Source organism: Diabrotica virgifera, chromosome 6, assembly GCF_917563875.1.
Source record: "Diabrotica virgifera virgifera chromosome 6, PGI_DIABVI_V3a".
NCBI lineage: Eukaryota > Metazoa > Arthropoda > Insecta > Coleoptera > Chrysomelidae > Diabrotica > Diabrotica virgifera.
The window spans coordinates 29657207-29675456 of NC_065448.1; the positions used below are offsets into that span (position 1 = coordinate 29657207).

General features: G+C 36.5%; 1 protein-coding gene across 1 annotated transcript in view; it reads right to left on the bottom strand.

Moving 5' to 3' along the window:
* The window catches only part of LOC114335746 (baculoviral IAP repeat-containing protein 6), a 214717-nt gene that overhangs the window by 112842 nt on the left and 83625 nt on the right, over positions 1-18250 (bottom strand). Inside the window, exon 10 of the mRNA XM_028286039.2 lies at positions 1442-1845. Coding sequence (XP_028141840.1) covers positions 1442-1845 — 404 coding nt within the window. The remainder of the gene's footprint in view (positions 1-1441; positions 1846-18250) is intronic.

An 18250-nucleotide genomic window follows, 5' to 3' on the forward strand; every position in this document is an offset into this window, starting at 1 on the left:
TTGTTTGTCTTATTGTTGTTTTAATTAATTATATACGTTTACATCTGGAAAAAGTTTCTTTGTTTTTTCCATAACACACTACTTTTCCTTAACTTCGTTTACCGGTGACATTAACAATTGTTTAAAATTTACACGTTTCTTAAGATATCTCGAGATAGAAAAAAAGTATCGACATGCGGTTTTCGGTATTATGTTGCTAATTTGGTCTAATTTTGTAATACAGGATTAAAAATGCATACTTGTATTTAATTTTCTCCAAAGAAAACTAGATTTCCGAAAATAATTAAATAACGCTTAATAGCTTTCATATTACTTATTAGGCTATTTCGAAAATAAGACTCTTACATTGACAAAAAAGAGCTTTTTTCAACAAGACCACGTATCCAAAATTTGATTTAGCATAACCGGACTTACAGCGATTTTTTCATAAGAAGATTCCCACTCACCCCCACCTCTTATTTGCAAAGATAGGCTTAAACTTGTGAAATCAAATATGCGCAGAATTTTATGAAGAATACGATGATTGGATTTCCAGTGCCCTTTCATAGGTAAATTTTGTAAAATTTTGATTTTTTAATTTTTGATATTCAATTACGCCCTCTAGCGGTGGACCTACAATTATGAAAATAATTTCCAGGCTTTTCCCGAGGCAACTTTTGTTATAAATATTTTTTCTCAAAGCTGTACTATAAACGGTTCCTAAGATATGGCCGAGAGCCATTCTTATTGGGACACCCGGTACAAGACAGACGAACATTTGATAAAATAGAAATAACAGAAATCAACAAAAAAAATTAAAAAAAAGTCTATGGAAGTCTTTTCTGAAAGCTCCAAATATTTATTAATAAATAAACTTAGATATATTTTACAAAATATTTCGGAACTACTATTCGCGGTGTGTAGTACTTGGAAGGGAAACGAGAAACGACCGTGCGCGAGTCGCGGAGAAATATTGCAACTATTTTAAATAATTCATATTGTCAATTGAAATTGTCAAATTGACGTATATTTCATACCTTCTGTCATTGAGGCAGACAAATTATATATTGCTCCATAATATTGATATGATATGCAATTATTATATAAAGGTAAATTTAATTAATTGTATTTTGCTTGTAGTACTGCATTTTAATAACTAATTTTATTTACTACATACAATTGTTTACGTTTGCATAACATAACCTGCATCTTATTTTTTCTTCTTATTATTTTTTTGGACTATGGCTTTGACAATTATCCAGCAACCAGGACTAATATAATTGGCCAATATAATTAAAAGTGCGAATAAAAGTAAAGAGCGTAGAAATAGAGGTCGCTTTGCCGAACTTGCACGGTCCCAATAACAAGGACGTATTCATCTTATACTAATGGAATCAAAGAATTTTGCATGTAACAAGGCAGAAATAAAATTCAATAAATAATAATAATGCATTTTACATACCTTCATGTATCTACATAATGGTGGCGGTTGTAGATCAGTCAACAATAAGTTCCTCGTTCCAATATCCATGGCCATAACCAACCTAGTTTCGTCTACATCTTCCTCTTTTAACCAAATATCGATCGTCAGTGTGACCAAATCAGAACAAAACGGAATAAAAACATCTGTTAATAAAACAGGTTTGCCAAAATCTAATGTTATATGCCTTCGTGCCCCTGAATGCATTCTTTCAACTACAATAACTTGTTTTGGTGGAATAGTGAGCAATTCCTGCCAGGGTAGCCCGTTTCCTGGTGCTACTCTTGCTGGTTCTCGTTCGGGAATATGTATGGATTTATTTATCCCTACGTTTTTATCCTGAACTGATATCTTTGGAGGATTTACGAATACATTTTCAATCAGCCCTGCAAAACAACAAAAGTTAACATATTGATATAGTCGAAACAATAAAGCACGAACCTCCAAAAAAAAAGGACAAGACGGATCTTAATAATTCTTTTTGCATTCGATTCGTGAATGCGCCGCGCCAGGAAACTTTGTGAACCGGAGCCATGATATAATATTGAAAAACTGCATACAAAAAAATACATTCTTAAAGTGCATCTCAAATATTCAGAACTCGTCAATTATCAGCGGAAATGAGTCTTGTGAAGTTTTCGGCAAATTCATTAAAAATTAGTCAAAAATCATTATTCGGGGCTTTTGGGGCCGCTAACGACGAATATGACATCGGAAGTAATTTCCAGAGTACCTGGTGCACAGAGTACCTACTGTTTACCTCGTCTTGTGGAGTTTACAGCAAAAAATGTAATAAAAAATTAGTCAAAAATAATTAATTGGGTATTTTTGGGGTCGCTAACGATGAATATGACATCGGAAGCGATCTCCGGAATACCTGGTGCCCAGGGTACCTACCTACTTCTTATGGAGTTTTCGGCAAATTCATTAAAAAATTAGCAAAAAATCATTACTTGGGGTTTTTTGGGTCGCTGACGACGAATATGACATCGGAAATGCTCTACGGAGTACAGCAGTGTTTCTCAACCGCCGCTCCATGGACCGGCACCGGTCCGTGGAAAAATTTTGACAGTCCGCAGAAAATATGTTTTTGCAATTGCATTTGCAAACCCCGCGAATTTCGCGCTCGGATACAGTGACATCCAACAGAGAAAGTGCGTTGGCCTGTGCACTGATGGAGCAGATAATATGACAGGAAAGCACTGTGGTGCTGCTAAAAAAATTCAAGAAGTTTCGTCCTCAGATCTCATAATTACACATTGTGTCATACATCGTCAACATTTAGCAACGAGAAATTTGTCACCAGAACTAAATGATGTTGTTTTTCGAATTTATAAGAATCGTGAATTTTAATAAGAACAGCGATTTAAATTCAAGATTATTTGCAATCCTTTGCCAAGAAGTAGGAGCAGAACATTACTTCTAACTACAACTAAATACTATTACTTCATGCTGAAGCAAGATGGTTGTCTCGGGACAAAGTATTGACAAAACTATTTGAATTACGAACAGAAGTGAAAATATTTCTAAATGAAAAAAATCATTATCGAATTATTTTTCCGTTACAGAATGGGTCGCAAAACTGGTCTACCTGAGCGACATATTTTCTTACGTTAACGATTTAAATTTAAGTCTTCAGGGTAGTACAACAAATATATTTAATTTGCACAGCAAAATAGATGCATTTAAGAAAAAGATTAAGTGTTGGTTAACGCAAGTTAAACAAAATAATTGTAAAATATTCTCCGCTTACTTAGATTTGCTAAATACCAAAAAAGAATTAAATTATATAAAACTTAATGCAACAATTTGTATCCATTTACAAGCATTGTATGCTTGATGGGTTTGAAAAGTATTTTTCCACCTACCTCTACCGAAAGTATACTTTTCCGGACCTGATTGTAGGGAGCAAAGTTGTACTTTTCCTCCCTAGGGAGGAAAATATTTTTCCTCCCTAGGGAGGAAAAGTAAAAGTGACATCATGGTATTTCATTCATGAAATATAACTTATTGACGCCCTGTACAATATCTATTTTCTATTACGTAAGTATCTATACATTTTAACGTTTATTTAAAAACACTTTGTATTTTGCAGAATGGTAAAAAACAGTAAATTGTTATTCTGATTTAACAATGTTTACATTAATAATTTGACTTATATTTGACAGTTATATTGTACCTACTTGTTGGTTTTAGTTCTAATAAATTTTGTTGGTTAGATCCATAAATAAATTAAGTAAAAATAAAAAAAATCACTTGTTATTTGAGGAAGGTGGAAAAACCATATGTATAACATGGGAGTTAAGTTCCTTTTCCTCCCTTGAATGATTACTGCCCTCCGCTACGCGTCGGGCAGTAAACTTCATTCTCGGGAGAAAAAGTAGCACTTTCCTCCCTTGTTATACAAATAGCTATTCCCACAGACATCGGTGTACCTACTTGAGAGTAATTGATGTATAACAAATCCTTTCATAGAATATGAAAATCTTCAATTGAACAATGAAGGGAAACAACATATTTTAAAATTGGGTTCTGATTTGACGTGAAAGGTAAATTTTTGACAATGACATTCAATGAATTTTGGATCAAAATGAAAGAAGAATATCCCAGTCTTCACAATCAGGCTATGAATATGTTGCTCCCTTTTGCCACATCATATTTATGTGAAGCGGGATTTTCTACAATGACGACAACTAAAAACAAAGCGAGGAATCAGTTCTCGATAAACACGTGACTTCGATTAGCACTAACCAATTTACAACCCGAAATGGACACTGTTATACAGAAGGGACAGACAATCCCATTAAACTGTTAAAAATTTTGCGAAAATAGTTTTTGTAATTTTAGTTATTAATAATAATTTACTAACCATTTAGGCAACACATACTTGAAAAAATTATTGGTCCGCTAAAAATTATCCTAAGTATTACCGGTCCCTAATAAGAAAAAGGTTGAGAAACACTGGAGTACAGGGTACCTACTGTTTACCTCGTTTTTTGTAGTTTTTGGCAAATTCATTAAAAAATTAGTTAAAATTCATTACTTAGGGGTTTTTGGGGTCTCTGACGACGAATATGACATCGGAAGTGATCTCCGGTGTACCTGGTGCCCAGGGTACCTACTGTTTATCTCGTAACTAATGACGTTTGACTAATTTTTTATTGAATTTGCCGAAAACTCCAGAAAACGAGGTGTAAACAATAGGTACCCTGGGTACCAGGTACTCCGTAGATCACTTCCGATGTCATATTCGTCGTCAGCGACCCAAAAACCCCCCGATTAATGATTTTTGGCCAATTGTTTAATGGATTTGCCGAAAACTCCATAAGAAGTAGGTACCCTGGGCACCAGGTATTCTGGAGATCGCTTCCGATGTCATATTCGTCGTTTAGCCCAATAAATGACCGTTTTGGAGTGTAATTTCCAGGGGCAACTCCGAATTGCATGAAAATTTGGATTTAGGTTCTACTTACCCTCCACTTCAAAGTTGAATTTGTGCCGTTGGTTGCTTTTACTTGGGGGGTGGCATTTACCCCTTCTCGGGGGGTAAAAAACGGGTCTTTAAAATAGGGCCGGAAATGGATAAATTGACTTATTTTAAGCACCTTTTGTTCTATAAAGTTTTTTACGTAAGTCAATACTTTTCGAGTTATTCGCGATTTAAAATGTTGATTTTTCGACAAAAAACTACGTTTTCAGACCGTTTTTCCCAAATATCTCAAAAAGTAAATATTTTATCGAAAAAAATATTTTTAGCAAAAGTGTAGCCTATAAAAAAACGAAAAAAAAAATGGTGTACCAGTAAAGTCTACAAATTGAGTAGAAGCAAAGTTGTAGCTCATGAAAAATACGTTCTTATTCGTCTAATTCCAAAGCGAATAATTCAACGCGAAATAACCGAAGAAAGAAGAGTTTTTCGGGAAAACCTTATTAACATTTTTAAAGTATCAAAAAAAGCTTATTATTTGTTTTGTACAAAAGTTTACAGCATCAAAAATAAACGAGTTACACTGAAAAAAAGATGGCCCTTTTTTTTGTAAAAAAAATCGTGAAAACCTCCCCCTATTTAGCACCCTAAATGAAATTAATCGTTTGGCTTTATCATATATTTTAACTGTATGTGTATTGTTTATATGATCTGTAAGTTTGATTGGTTTGAAGTGCTTATTTTTGAAAACATTTGGTTTTATAGTAAATAAAAAATTCTAAAAATTTTTGAAAAATTTCATTTTTCCAAAATAACTTAGTATTAGTGATATTAGTAAGTATTAGTGATAAGAAAAATCTTAAAGAGCAAAAAAATGTAGGTTTTGCTATTATAAATATGCTAGTTTTATTTTGTTTCTCCGTAAGACAAAAATTGGTTAAGATATGGCTGTTCAAAATTTGCATACACTCGTGATTAGTGACCCATTCAAGCTTTCTCAATTATAACCCTTTCAAAAATAAACACTTTAAACCGGTGAAACTGACAGATCATATAAAAAATAGATAGGTAAGTAAATTGTTTGTAAAGCGGTAGCGATTAATTTCATTTGGGGAGCTAAACACGGCGAGATTTTCATGATTTTTTACAAAAAAAAAGAGGGTCAACTTTATTTTGAGCGCAACTCGCTTATTTTTAATGCTAAAACTTTTGTTAACAATTAAAACAAAGCTAACACTTTAAAAAAGTTTAAATGGGGTTTTCCCGAAAAGTGCTTAATTCTTTGAAATATTCGATTTGGAATTAGACGAATAAGAACGTATTTTTCATGAGCTACAACTTTGTTTTTATTTGATTGATAGACTTTAGTGATACACCACTTTTTTGAGTTTTTTATAAGCTACACTTTTGCTAAGGATATTTTTTTCGATAAAATATTTAATTTTTGAGTTATTTGCGAAAAACCGTCCGAAAACGTGGTTATTTTGTCGAAAAATCAACATTTTAAATGGCAAATAACTCGAAAAATATTGACTTAGGTAAAAAACTTTATGGAACAAAAGTTTAATCCAAATAAGTAAATCCAAATTTTCATGCAATTCGGAGTTGCCCCTGAAAATTACACGGTATCGCCGAATTTCTCGTTCATTTACTGGGCTAGTTAGCGACCCCAAAAATCCCCGAGTAATTATTTTTGACTAATTTTTTAATAAATTTTTTGGGGAAAACTCGACAAGAGAGCTAAACAGTAGGTACCCTGGGCACCAAGTACTCCGAAAATCACTTCCGATGTCATATTCGTCGTTAGCAGCCCCAAAAACCTCCCGAGTAATAATTTTTGATTAATTTTTTAATGAATTTTAATGACGAGGTAAACAGTGTAGGTACCCTTGGCAACAGGTACTCCGGATCACTTTTGACGTCATATTCGTTTTCAGCGACCCCAAAAACCCCAGAGTAACAAAACTGAACTCATTTCCGCCGATAATCGACGAATTCTTAATTGTCTGTTTGAGATGCACTTTAAGAATGCATTTTTTGTATGCAGTTTTTCAATATAATATCATGGCTCCGATTCACAAAGTTTCCTGGCGCATTCACGAATCGAATAATAATAATAATAATAATAATTTGGTATTGTTAAGTGGACAAAAACGGATATAGAAAATCTTCAGCGAAAAGTACGAACACACCTCACAAAGGCACAAAAACACCACCCTAAAAGTGCAGTAGAACGAACGACATTACCCCGGTATTTAGGAGGAAGAGGACTTATGGATATAGGTGAGCAATTAGATAAACAGATTGCTAATTTAAGAACTTATTTTCAGATGCAGGCTGAGACATCTACTCTACACCGCGCAATTTGCGCAGTAGATGACACAACACCGATCAAACTGAGGGAACCAGAAATGCGCATAAACCACCTTACTAAGGACGAAAAACTGCGCACCTGGATGGGTAAACCTCTGCACGGGCGACATCCCAATGAGGTTAGCCAAGACTATGTCGACAATACAGCGTCGAACTATTGGTTGACATCAGGAAAGATGTTCCCTGAAACGGAGGGTTCATTACTGGCCATTCAGGATCAGGTTATACCAACCAGAAATTACCTGAAATATATCGTCAAAGACCCTCAGGTTCAAAACGACAGATGCCGATATGGATGTCAAGCACAAGAAACCACCCAACATATTACAGGGGGCTGCCAGGCATTTGCTGCAACTGAATACAAGGAATGGCATGACGCAGTGGGAAAAATCATTCATCAAGAGATAGCTAACAAGCTGGGACTTCTCCAAACGGACCATCTCCCATATTATCAATACGTTCCTGAGAGTATGCTTGAGGATGGCAACTACAAGCTATACTGGGACCGCAGTGTGCTCACAGACCAAACAGTGGCACATAATAGACCAGATCTCGTACTAGTTAATAAACTAACAAGACAAACAACACTAATTGATATGGCGATACCTAACAACAATAATCTACGTAGTAAATTTACTGAAAAGATCGCCAAGTATAGAGATCTGGAAATTCAAATACGGAGACAATGGAGAATGCAAAGTACCCAGACGATACCTATTATTATGTCTACTACTGGAGTCATTCCGAAGACCCTCCTCGAAAGCATAAAAAAGCTGGGTCTCAATGAACATGTTTATAAGACCATGCAGAAAGCTGTACTACTTGCGACGGCCAGAAGTGTAAGAAAATTTTTGGGAGATACACCTGCATTCCAAGTCACCTAAGGCTCGATAACACGGAAAGAGTCCCACCAGAGCTCAATCCTTTTGATACCGTAGGTATCTGGGATGAGTCAATTTTCCCCTCAGAGGGAGTGTGAGCCGTATGGCTAAATCTGGATAATAATAATAATGATGTTTATTTAGGAATAACAATAAAGATTTAAAAAAAAATAACATAAACCTAAATAAACATAAATAACTCACTGAAGTAGAGCTACCCTGTATATTGTAGCGGTTATTAGTGTAATTACTTCTAATTACAATAAAACTAGCGGTTCGTAATTTATATACGTCTTTATTATTTATTTATACAAGTTTACTTTACAAACTTTAGCTTAAGACTAACTCTATTTACAAATATGTCCTATTTATATATGCGATACAGATATTCCAGAAATATCTATATATCTCCAGCTATGTCCATGTGACCGCTTGCACGTCATCGTCGCTGCATCGGCGTATCTCGAAACATCGATAGTGTTCTGTCTGTCCGGAGACGGGAGCTGGTATACGAGGGTAGGTCAATAATTATTTTGTTACACTGCTCCCCTCTTAAGATCTGAGCGTCCCGATCAGCAACTCTAGATGGCCCAGGATGGCGGAATCTACAGGATTCTCCGGCTCTGCATACACCCCTAGAAAAGAAGTAACAGTCTACTGTCTTTGAAGGGTATGACATCTTCGGGTTCATGCAACACACAGTAATCCGTACGCCAGTTTCTCTGAAGATCACTTCCAGCATGCTTCTCACAATCTTCCAATCCAGATTTTCTACTGCATGGCCAATTTTTGGTAAAGCCAAATCTTTGATGTCATAATTACAGACCATTTTCTTCAAATTAGTTAGAGCACGCCATATGTTCTCGTAGCTTGGCGTGTCCGTATAAGACTTCCTGGTCACTATATACAGCAAAGATCGAGGACCATCTTCCAATCGCAATACTCTTCCAATTTTAGGTTGTTGATTCCTTAACTCGTCCAGGCGGCCGAACTTTCTATTGAATACGGACGAGATTCCTTTAGTCATCTCGAGGTCTTGTGCAACACAGTGGGCTAGAGAGACGTTTTCTGGAACACCAAACAGATCTTGCTGAACTTCTGTGGTCACGCCGAATCTAGCACTCTTTCTTTCTGCGTAATTTGACATAAATTGATTAAAACTTGGCTGTGCGACATCTTTCATCTCCTGTTGGAGGACTCGTGCTTCTTCTGTTTCATTTGAGCCAGCATATGGTGCAAGACGATTTATGTGAATAACTTTTGGTTTACCGTTTGGCAACTTCTTAATTCTATATATTACGTCATTTATTTTCTTCTTAACTTCATATGGACCTTCCCATTGTCTTTGCAGTTTAGGACATAAGCCTCGACGACGTTGCGGATTATAAAGCCAGACAAGATCACCTACTTCGAAGCTTTCATTCTTGCATCGAGAATCATATTGATCTTTCATTCTGTCACTGGCTATCTGGATGTGTTGTCGGGCAAGTTCATGAATGTTGTTCATTCGTAATTTCAGGCGGTCAACGTAGTCTTCGCCTGCAACATGTTCCTCGGAAGGTCCGCAGCCAAACTCTAGGTCGCAGGGCAACCGAACTTCACGACCCAACATCAGGCAGGTTGGTGTTTGACCTGTAGTTTCATTCACGGCCGAGCGGTAGGCCATCAGGAATAAATGAATGTGTTGGTCCCAATCTCGCTGATGTTCAGATACAACTTTGGACAAGTGTTTACCCATCGTTCGGTTCATCCTCTCGACCATCCCATCTGATTGAGGATGCAGGGGTGTTGTTCTGGTCTTATTGACACCAATCAATTTACAAACGTTTTGGAAAAGAGCTGACTCAAAGTTTCGCCCTTGGTCGGAGTGGATCTCCAAGGGAACACCAAATCGGCTGAAGAATTCTTTAACAAGTACCTCTGCAACGGTAGCAGCTTCTTGATTTGGTAATGCATAGGCCTCGGTCCATTTCGTAAAATAATCCATGGCTACCAGGATGTATTTATTTCCAGCATCAGTTTCTGGAAATGGACCTGCAATGTCGATTGCTACTCTTTCCATAGGACTGCCAACATTGTACTGTCTCATGGGTGCTCTCTTTTTACCAACTGGACCATTACCGGATGCACACAGTTCACATTTTCGGCACCATCTTCTTACATCATCTTTACAGTTCACCCAATAGAACCGTTCTCGAACCTTTTGCAGAGTCTTCGTAATACCAAAGTGTCCACCTGATGTACCGTCATGCAACTGACGCAATACTTCTGACACTTTACTTTTAGGTATAATCAACTGCAGCTTAGATTCTGTACCATCATCGTTCTCAAAGGTTCTGTACAGAAGATCATCTTTTAGTACCAGGCAATTCCATTGGCTCCAGTAGGCCTTGACTTCTGGACTACATGCACTAATGTTCTGCCAACTAGGTCTTTCACCGTGCCGCATCCAATCCAATACTCTTTTTATACATGGATCATCTTCTTGGGCGTTTTGTAACTGTTGGGGCTGCCATTGCTCATTAACTACGGTGGTTCGTCTCACGGGGCAAAATCGTTCCTCTAGTTTGGCACAGTGATTACAATTTGCACTGCATGGTCGTCTCGAAAGGGCATCAGCATTTGAATGAACTCTTCCGGCCCTGTGTTCTATCTCATAATCATATTCTTGCAGTCGTTCTAACCATCTTGCCATCTGGCCCTCTGGATTACGGAATTGTATGAGCCATTTTAGAGCAGCGTGATCTGTTCGAAGAAGGAACTTTCTGCCGTACAAGTATTTATGGAAATGTTCGCAAGCCTTCACTACACCCAGCAGTTCTCTTCTGGTAACGCAATAGTTTCTTTCTGGTTTCGACAGGACTTTGCTGAAATAAGCGATGACTTTTTCCTGTCCATCCTGGATTTGTGAGAGAACAGCTCCTATGGCACTGTTGCTAGCATCGGTATCCAAAACAAATTTTCCTGCCTGTCCCGGGTAGCTTAATATCGGTGCACTGATCAGAGCCCTTTGTAGTTGTTCGAAAGCTTTTTGACACTCCTTACTCCATGTATATTCTTTGCCCTCCTCCGTCAACTTTGTTAGGGGCTTGGAGGTATTGGCAAATCCTTTGACAAATCGTCGGTAATATGTACATAGGCCAAGGAAACTTCTAATTTCATGTTTATCTTTTGGTACTGGCCAATCTTTAATTGCTTCAATCTTTTCAGGATCAGCTGTTACACCATTACTCGATACAATATGTCCCAAATACTTAACTTCTCGTCGAAACATGTGACATTTCTTCGGACTTAACTTCAAGTTCGCTGCCCTCAATCGTTGAAAGACTTCTATTAGATTCTTGGCATGTTCATCAAAGGACCTTCCAACCACAATTACATCATCCAAGTAAACCAGGCATGTTTTCCATGTTAGACCTCTTAAAACTGCCTCCATTAATCTTTCAAATGTGGCAGGGGCATTACATAAACCAAACGGCATAGCCGTAAACTGCCAAAGCCCTGATCCTATCGAAAATGCGGTTTTCTCCCGATCGGCTGGCTCCATGTCTACTTGCCAATATCCACTTTTTAAATCGAGTGTGGAAAACCAACGAGAACCGGAGAGAGTATCCAATGTATCGTCTATTCTGGGCAAAGGATAACTATCTTTTTTTGTTACCGCATTGAGCTGGCGGTAGTCGATACAAAAACGCGTTGAACCATCTTTCTTCTTTACCAGAACTACTGGTGATGTCCATGGACTGTTCGATGGTTCAATTACCCCTTGTTTGTCCATATCCTTGATAATCTCTTCGGCTTCATCTCTTTTCGCAAATGGAAGTCGTCTAGGCCGTTGTCTGATTGGCTGAGCGTCTCCGGTATTTATTTTATGCATTACTATGCTTGTTTTGCCCTTATCCTTCTTATCAATAGCAAAAACATCTTGATACTCTATCAGCATAGACGTCACTTTTTCCGTTCGTTCATGATCAAGATCTTGGCATCTTTCAATGATCATCTCAACAAGCTCCTTTGGATACTTCGCCTTCGATGATTTCTCATTGGTATTCACAGAACAAATTGAAGCCACGGGAACACACTGCCCGATCAAAGCTCCTCTACTTAACTTGATAGCAGTTTCCCTTAAATTCATAACTCTTACAGGGATCGCATCTCGAACTTTTACCAAAGTTTTCGCCGTTAGGAACTCGACATTATCCACATCTTCGACCATCCTTAAACTTCCCTCTCGGCAGTGTCCATCAAGCATGGTCATCAGAATTTTCTCACTATTACCGGGTATGGTTACGTCGCATGTAGTTAGTAAGCGGATGACATCTTCTTTGTCGTCGTGAAAGGGCAACTCTTCACCGTTGATCCTGAGAACTCCATTTTGAACATCCAATATTGCCCCCACTTTTCGTAGTACGTCCATCCCCAATATGAACTCGTCGGAGATCTCGGCAATTAATACTTGATGTTCAACTGTGGTCTGGCCAATGGATACTGACATATTAGCCTCGCCATATGTATTAATTAGCTCACCAGTCGCTGTTCTAAGCTTTACTGTTGCAGGTGATAATTTATTATGGTCTCGTACTACATCTGGACGTGCGATAGTTCTCGTTGCACCTGTATCCACCAAAAATGATCTACATCTATTACTGATACGACCTTCGATGTATAAGTTGTGGATTCCACCGGAGGACGTAAGGTTGACAGTTACTATGGGGGCTCTAGTTCTCGAGGTCGGCAGTTGCCCCTTGGTGTCGACCCGCTCTAGTTTTCCGACGGCTGTACGATCTTCTTACAATTACGACGAATGTGGCCTACGTCTCCACAATTCCAACATCTAGGCTCGCGTCTCTTTGGCATCTGATTACTTAATACTCTCCGTATCATTTCCTCCAGACGTTCATCGTTGTGTTCGTCACTTTCTTCAATGGTTCTTACTCTATGGCCTCGTGAAGTTTGACTAGCCGTTTCGTGTTCCAATGCAATAGCAAGTGCTTCATCTAAAACTTTCGGTCTTGCTAGTCGTAAAGCTTTCTGTAGTTCATTATCTTTCAGCCCATTGACGAAGGTATCTACTGCAATTTCTTCTAAAACGCTGTCTGGCACCTCTGGATAAGCCAACCGCACCACACGAGCCACATCTGCTTCAAATTCTTGCAGATTCTCACTTGCTCGTTGACTTCTACTTCGCAGTTGTGCTTTGTATACTTGTTGTAGATGGGCATCTCCATAGCGTTTTTCTAGACGAGTGAACAAGGTCTGGTAACAATTTTCTTGACCCTTGGGAATTGACCTTAATATATCTGCAGCATCACCTCGTAAAGCAGCAGTCAAGGAAACAGCCTTTTCTTGTTCGGTCCAATGATTGGCGGTCGCAATAGCTTCAAACTGTCTAAGATATATGGACCAAGAGGACTTTCCATCAAATGGTGGTAATTTGAATCTCATATTATGCGACATTTCTTCTCTCGGTAGTTCATCTTTCACTACAGGATCTAAAGCTACTGCATGAACTGACGGTTGCACTTTTGTATCGGTTATCATGCTCTCTAATTCTTTGATCTTCTCTTCTACGGCCAAAACTACTGCATTAACTGAAGGTAGCACTTTCGTATTGGTTACCATAGTCTCTAGTTGTTTGATCTTATCTTCTAACATTTCTTTACTGTCGTCTACGCTTTTCTGTATCTTATCGAATGTTCTAGAAACCTCTTCAAATTTCTCGTCGTTCTGTCTACAAACGTCTTTAATTACTTGAGAAACACTTTCAAATTTCTCGTTGCTCTGTCTACAAACTTCTTTAATTACTTGAGAAGTCTCGTCAAATCTTTTAGCAACATTTTCGAATTTATCGTCGCTTTTTCTAGAAGTTTCATCGATCTTTTGAGAAACACTTTCAAATTTCTCGTTGTTCTGTCTACTAACTTCTTCAAGTTTCTCGTTGTTCTGTCTACTAACTTCCTCAAGTTTCTCGTTGTTCTGTCTAGAAGTTTCATCGATCGTTTCAGAAACAGTTTTTAATTTCGATAAGATTACTTGTTCTGCTGACTGGAAGTGGAACGTCTCTGGGTCATCTCCGTTCTTCGTGAGGACATCCTTGAGTCGTGCTTGTAGGACTATCTTGCACCCACTGCTGTCTAATTCGTACTCTTCTAATTGTTCACGGAGCTGTTTTATGGTCAGTTCTTGTAGCAACATCTTTGGTCGGCACACACGTACTTTTCAAAATGTCTAAGTCTTTCCGAATACCGAACAATCAACGCACTTCAATTATTCCCGACGAATAAAGTTCAAAAGTCTTTCCGAATACCGAACAATTAACGCACTCCGATTATTCCCGACGAATAAAGTTCAAAAGTCTTTTTTTTCACTTTTCATTTATTTACACTCCACACCGTTAACACCAACTGTAGCGGTTATTAGTGTAATTACTTCTAATTACAATAAAACTAGCGGTTCGTAATTTATATACGTCTTTATTATTTATTTATACAAGTTTACTTTACAAACTTTAGCTTAAGACTAACTCTATTTACAAATATGTCCTATTTATATATGCGATACAGATATTCCAGAAATATCTATATATCTCCAGCTATGTCCATGTGACCGCTTGCACGTCATCGTCGCTGCATCGGCGTATCTCGAAACATCGATAGTGTTCTGTCTGTCCGGAGACGGGAGCTGGTATACGAGGGTAGGTCAATAATTATTTTGTTACAATATATATATTACTAATATACATACAAAAGTAGCACCCCTTGTGCGTATATATGCAAAAAGAATTATTAAGATCCGTCTTGTTCTTTTTTTTTTCGGAGGTAAGGCCGATTTTAGTGCTTTATTGCTTCGTCTAATATGATAAGTAGCACCTCTATCTGTCCTATGCCTACCATCTTTTTACAAAATCGAATCGCATATTAACAATATCAATAACATACTAGAATTTACAATGAAGTAAAAAACTTCTTATGTATAATGGTATATTTTTTGTATTAAAAATTTGAAAATCATCCAAATGGATTATAACTCTTCAAAACGTTTTCGATCAAGTCGGATCATCATCAGTGAATCCTAGAAGTAGATATTTCCACGATTCTATATATTCGAATATTCTATAATTTATCATAAACACAAAGGTTATGGTAGTGATTAAGCTAAACATGTGGTAAATACTCACACCACATGCTTAGCTTCACAGCCAAAATTGTACTATTTTGTATTTATTTTAATCGTTTAAGTACTTCTAGGTTTCACTGATGATGGTTTGACTGTATCCAAAACGTTTTGAACATTTATAATCCATTTGGATAATTTTTTAAAAAATTTTAATAAAAAAATATACCAATATACATAAGAAGTTTTTTTACTTCATTTTAAGATTGTTTAAACTATGGTATACAACAGCAATATATGGTATATACAGTATAAATTAAAGAAATATGGAACATAGCTTTTTAAGACACAGTGTTTGAACTGCATTTGAGATAGTGGACCAATATAAAAGTTCCAGACATTAAAATCAGAAATCATAGCAACATTAACATTGGCATGTAGAAAATATCTTTGAACTAGAACCTCCTACTTCTATCTCTCTTTTTAGGAGTTTACTAAAATAGCGAGCCCAGCCGAATGAGCCGAAAGTAGATAATCCGACTTAAGGGGCCGCACCGCGCCAAGGAATAGAACCGAACCGAACCCACTATTGTCCTTTTCATGATCATTTTTCAGTGCGTAACAAATGATAGGAAAAAGGGTAAGTCCGTGATAATACACATTTAAGACATTTATTCTAACATGACATTTTAGTTAAATCTGACAGTTGTCACATTTTATTTTCAATTTGGAATAAAAACAAATCAAATGTGTTTCTTGCATTTATAAAATGGTATTTTCTTTGATTTGTATAGTCTTATAAATTATAGAGATTATATTTGTAATATTATTATCTAATTAAAAAAAAAATATTTTTTTATTATGGCGCCATCTATCGACAACTAGAATAACTAGAAGAAATGTTATAAAAATGTCACCGACGTGCCTTTTTTTCTGTCACATACAATTTAATGCGTTAGAAAGAAATCGAAAAACTGTGACGCACTGAAAGATGATCATGAGAAATACTGTACCTACATGTACAGACTAGGATTGCAGATACGCGGTACAAATGGGTTATTATTTTTATAAGTTTTTGGATATGTATTTAAAACATATAATTTAACCTAAAATATTTATTTTAATATTTATAGTGCTAAATACTTCATGTGTATCTATTTATGGATAATGATGATTGGCATTATACATAATATTATGTATATTTTTCTAAAGCTATTTTTTTGTGGCGTTTGTGTAATTTATTATTCTAAATGGGAAATAAGCCACAATTTAACTTAAAAAATGATTTTGTTAACGTTTCGCCCTTCACTTCGGACGTCGTTGTCAAAATACACAGTATTAATAAATTAAACAAAAATGTTGTTGCTTAGTAAAAGAATTTATTCTAATAATATAATTTATTCTAACTCATTCATATCGGCAATTATTAAAGATTTTTTTACTAAGCAACAACATTTTTGTTTAATTTATTAATATTTTATATTCTGACAACGATTCGAAATAAAATTTAATAAAATAATTTTTTAAGTTAAATTGTGACTTATTTCGTATTTAGAATAATAATAAATTACATAAACGCCACAAAGAAATAGCTTCAGACAATATTTTAGGTGAAAAAAATATGTTTTAAATAGGTACGTATCCATAAACTTTTAAAAATAAAATGATCTATTCGTACCGCGTATGCACAAAAAGCTAGAAGGATCTGCAAATTCTGCAATCGCCTTCTGCATGTAGTCACCTCGGTTCGGTTCTATTCCTTGGCGCGATCGCGATGCGGACCCTTAAGGTACGATTCCGAAAGTGGCTGCAGACTGCAGCGACAGTGTCGTCTGAGGTCAGACCAATTTCGAGCAGAACTGCACTGCATCTACATAATAGCGACAACAGCATTGCACGATGGGAATTTATAATAGTATGATATTAAAAGTCGTATAAGTAGGATGTCAGACGCAATGAAAAACGATGAATTAATGATATAACTTTTGATGGAAGGAGAAGACGACGACGATCTTTTACTTTTGCATTATAAAAGAAAAAGGAAGTCAACTAGGTCTTTATTTAAAAATAGAAAATTTGAAGGAAGCTTGCGTCGTAAATAACTGAATATTTTGCTACAAAATTAATTAATTGCTTTTCTTCTTCATTTGAAATACTCATTTTGAAAAGAAATTCAATTCTTTTCACTTTTCAGTCAATTTGGAAACAGCAAAAATACGTGTTGTGGCTCTGCGGTCGGCGACACTACTGGTTCTGGTGCAGTACTGCGGTCTGCGGTGGCGACGTTCTGCGTGCGGCGGCGACAATGCCGCTCTACTCAACATACAGCTCATAAGAAACCATATGAACCAGCAGGTATGTCGCTGCGGTTTGCTGTCTGCGGTTTGCAGTTTGCGGTTTGCGGTCTTGTTCGGAATCGTCCCTTTAAATAGGAACCGGTCCTAATACCTGATTCTGACCTAGAGGTGGGCTAGAAGTATTTGCAATCACGTAACCGATCGTACTTTTTATCTGTGATTGTGATTTAACAGAGCAAAAAAATAGTCGTATTTTAAACTTCTAATCAAAAATGTTCAAAAAAAATCAACAGGTGTTATTATTTTGTCTAGATCATGATTATAAAATTAGGTCTGTTAGAATGAGAAACAATTGTATTCATAAAGTAGTTTTTGTAATGAAAATAATATTGCATTAATAAATAATTTGATGTTTTTTTCATTGTCTTAATTGTTACTAGAAAATCTAACAAGAGCATAGGCGCCTAATTTCGGGACAATGCTTTCTCAATGCATTCATTTTTTTCGAATTTTAGGAAAATAATAAGTATTTTTGAAAAATATAAACGCGGAATGAAAGATTACATTATTATCGAGGGCCGAAAGTCCATTAGAATAAAAAAGTGTCATTTGAATGAGATATTTGAAATTAAAAATCACACTCAATTTTCTCTTCTTTTTACCGCTGTAACTTATTAAAATACACATTATAGAAGTTTTC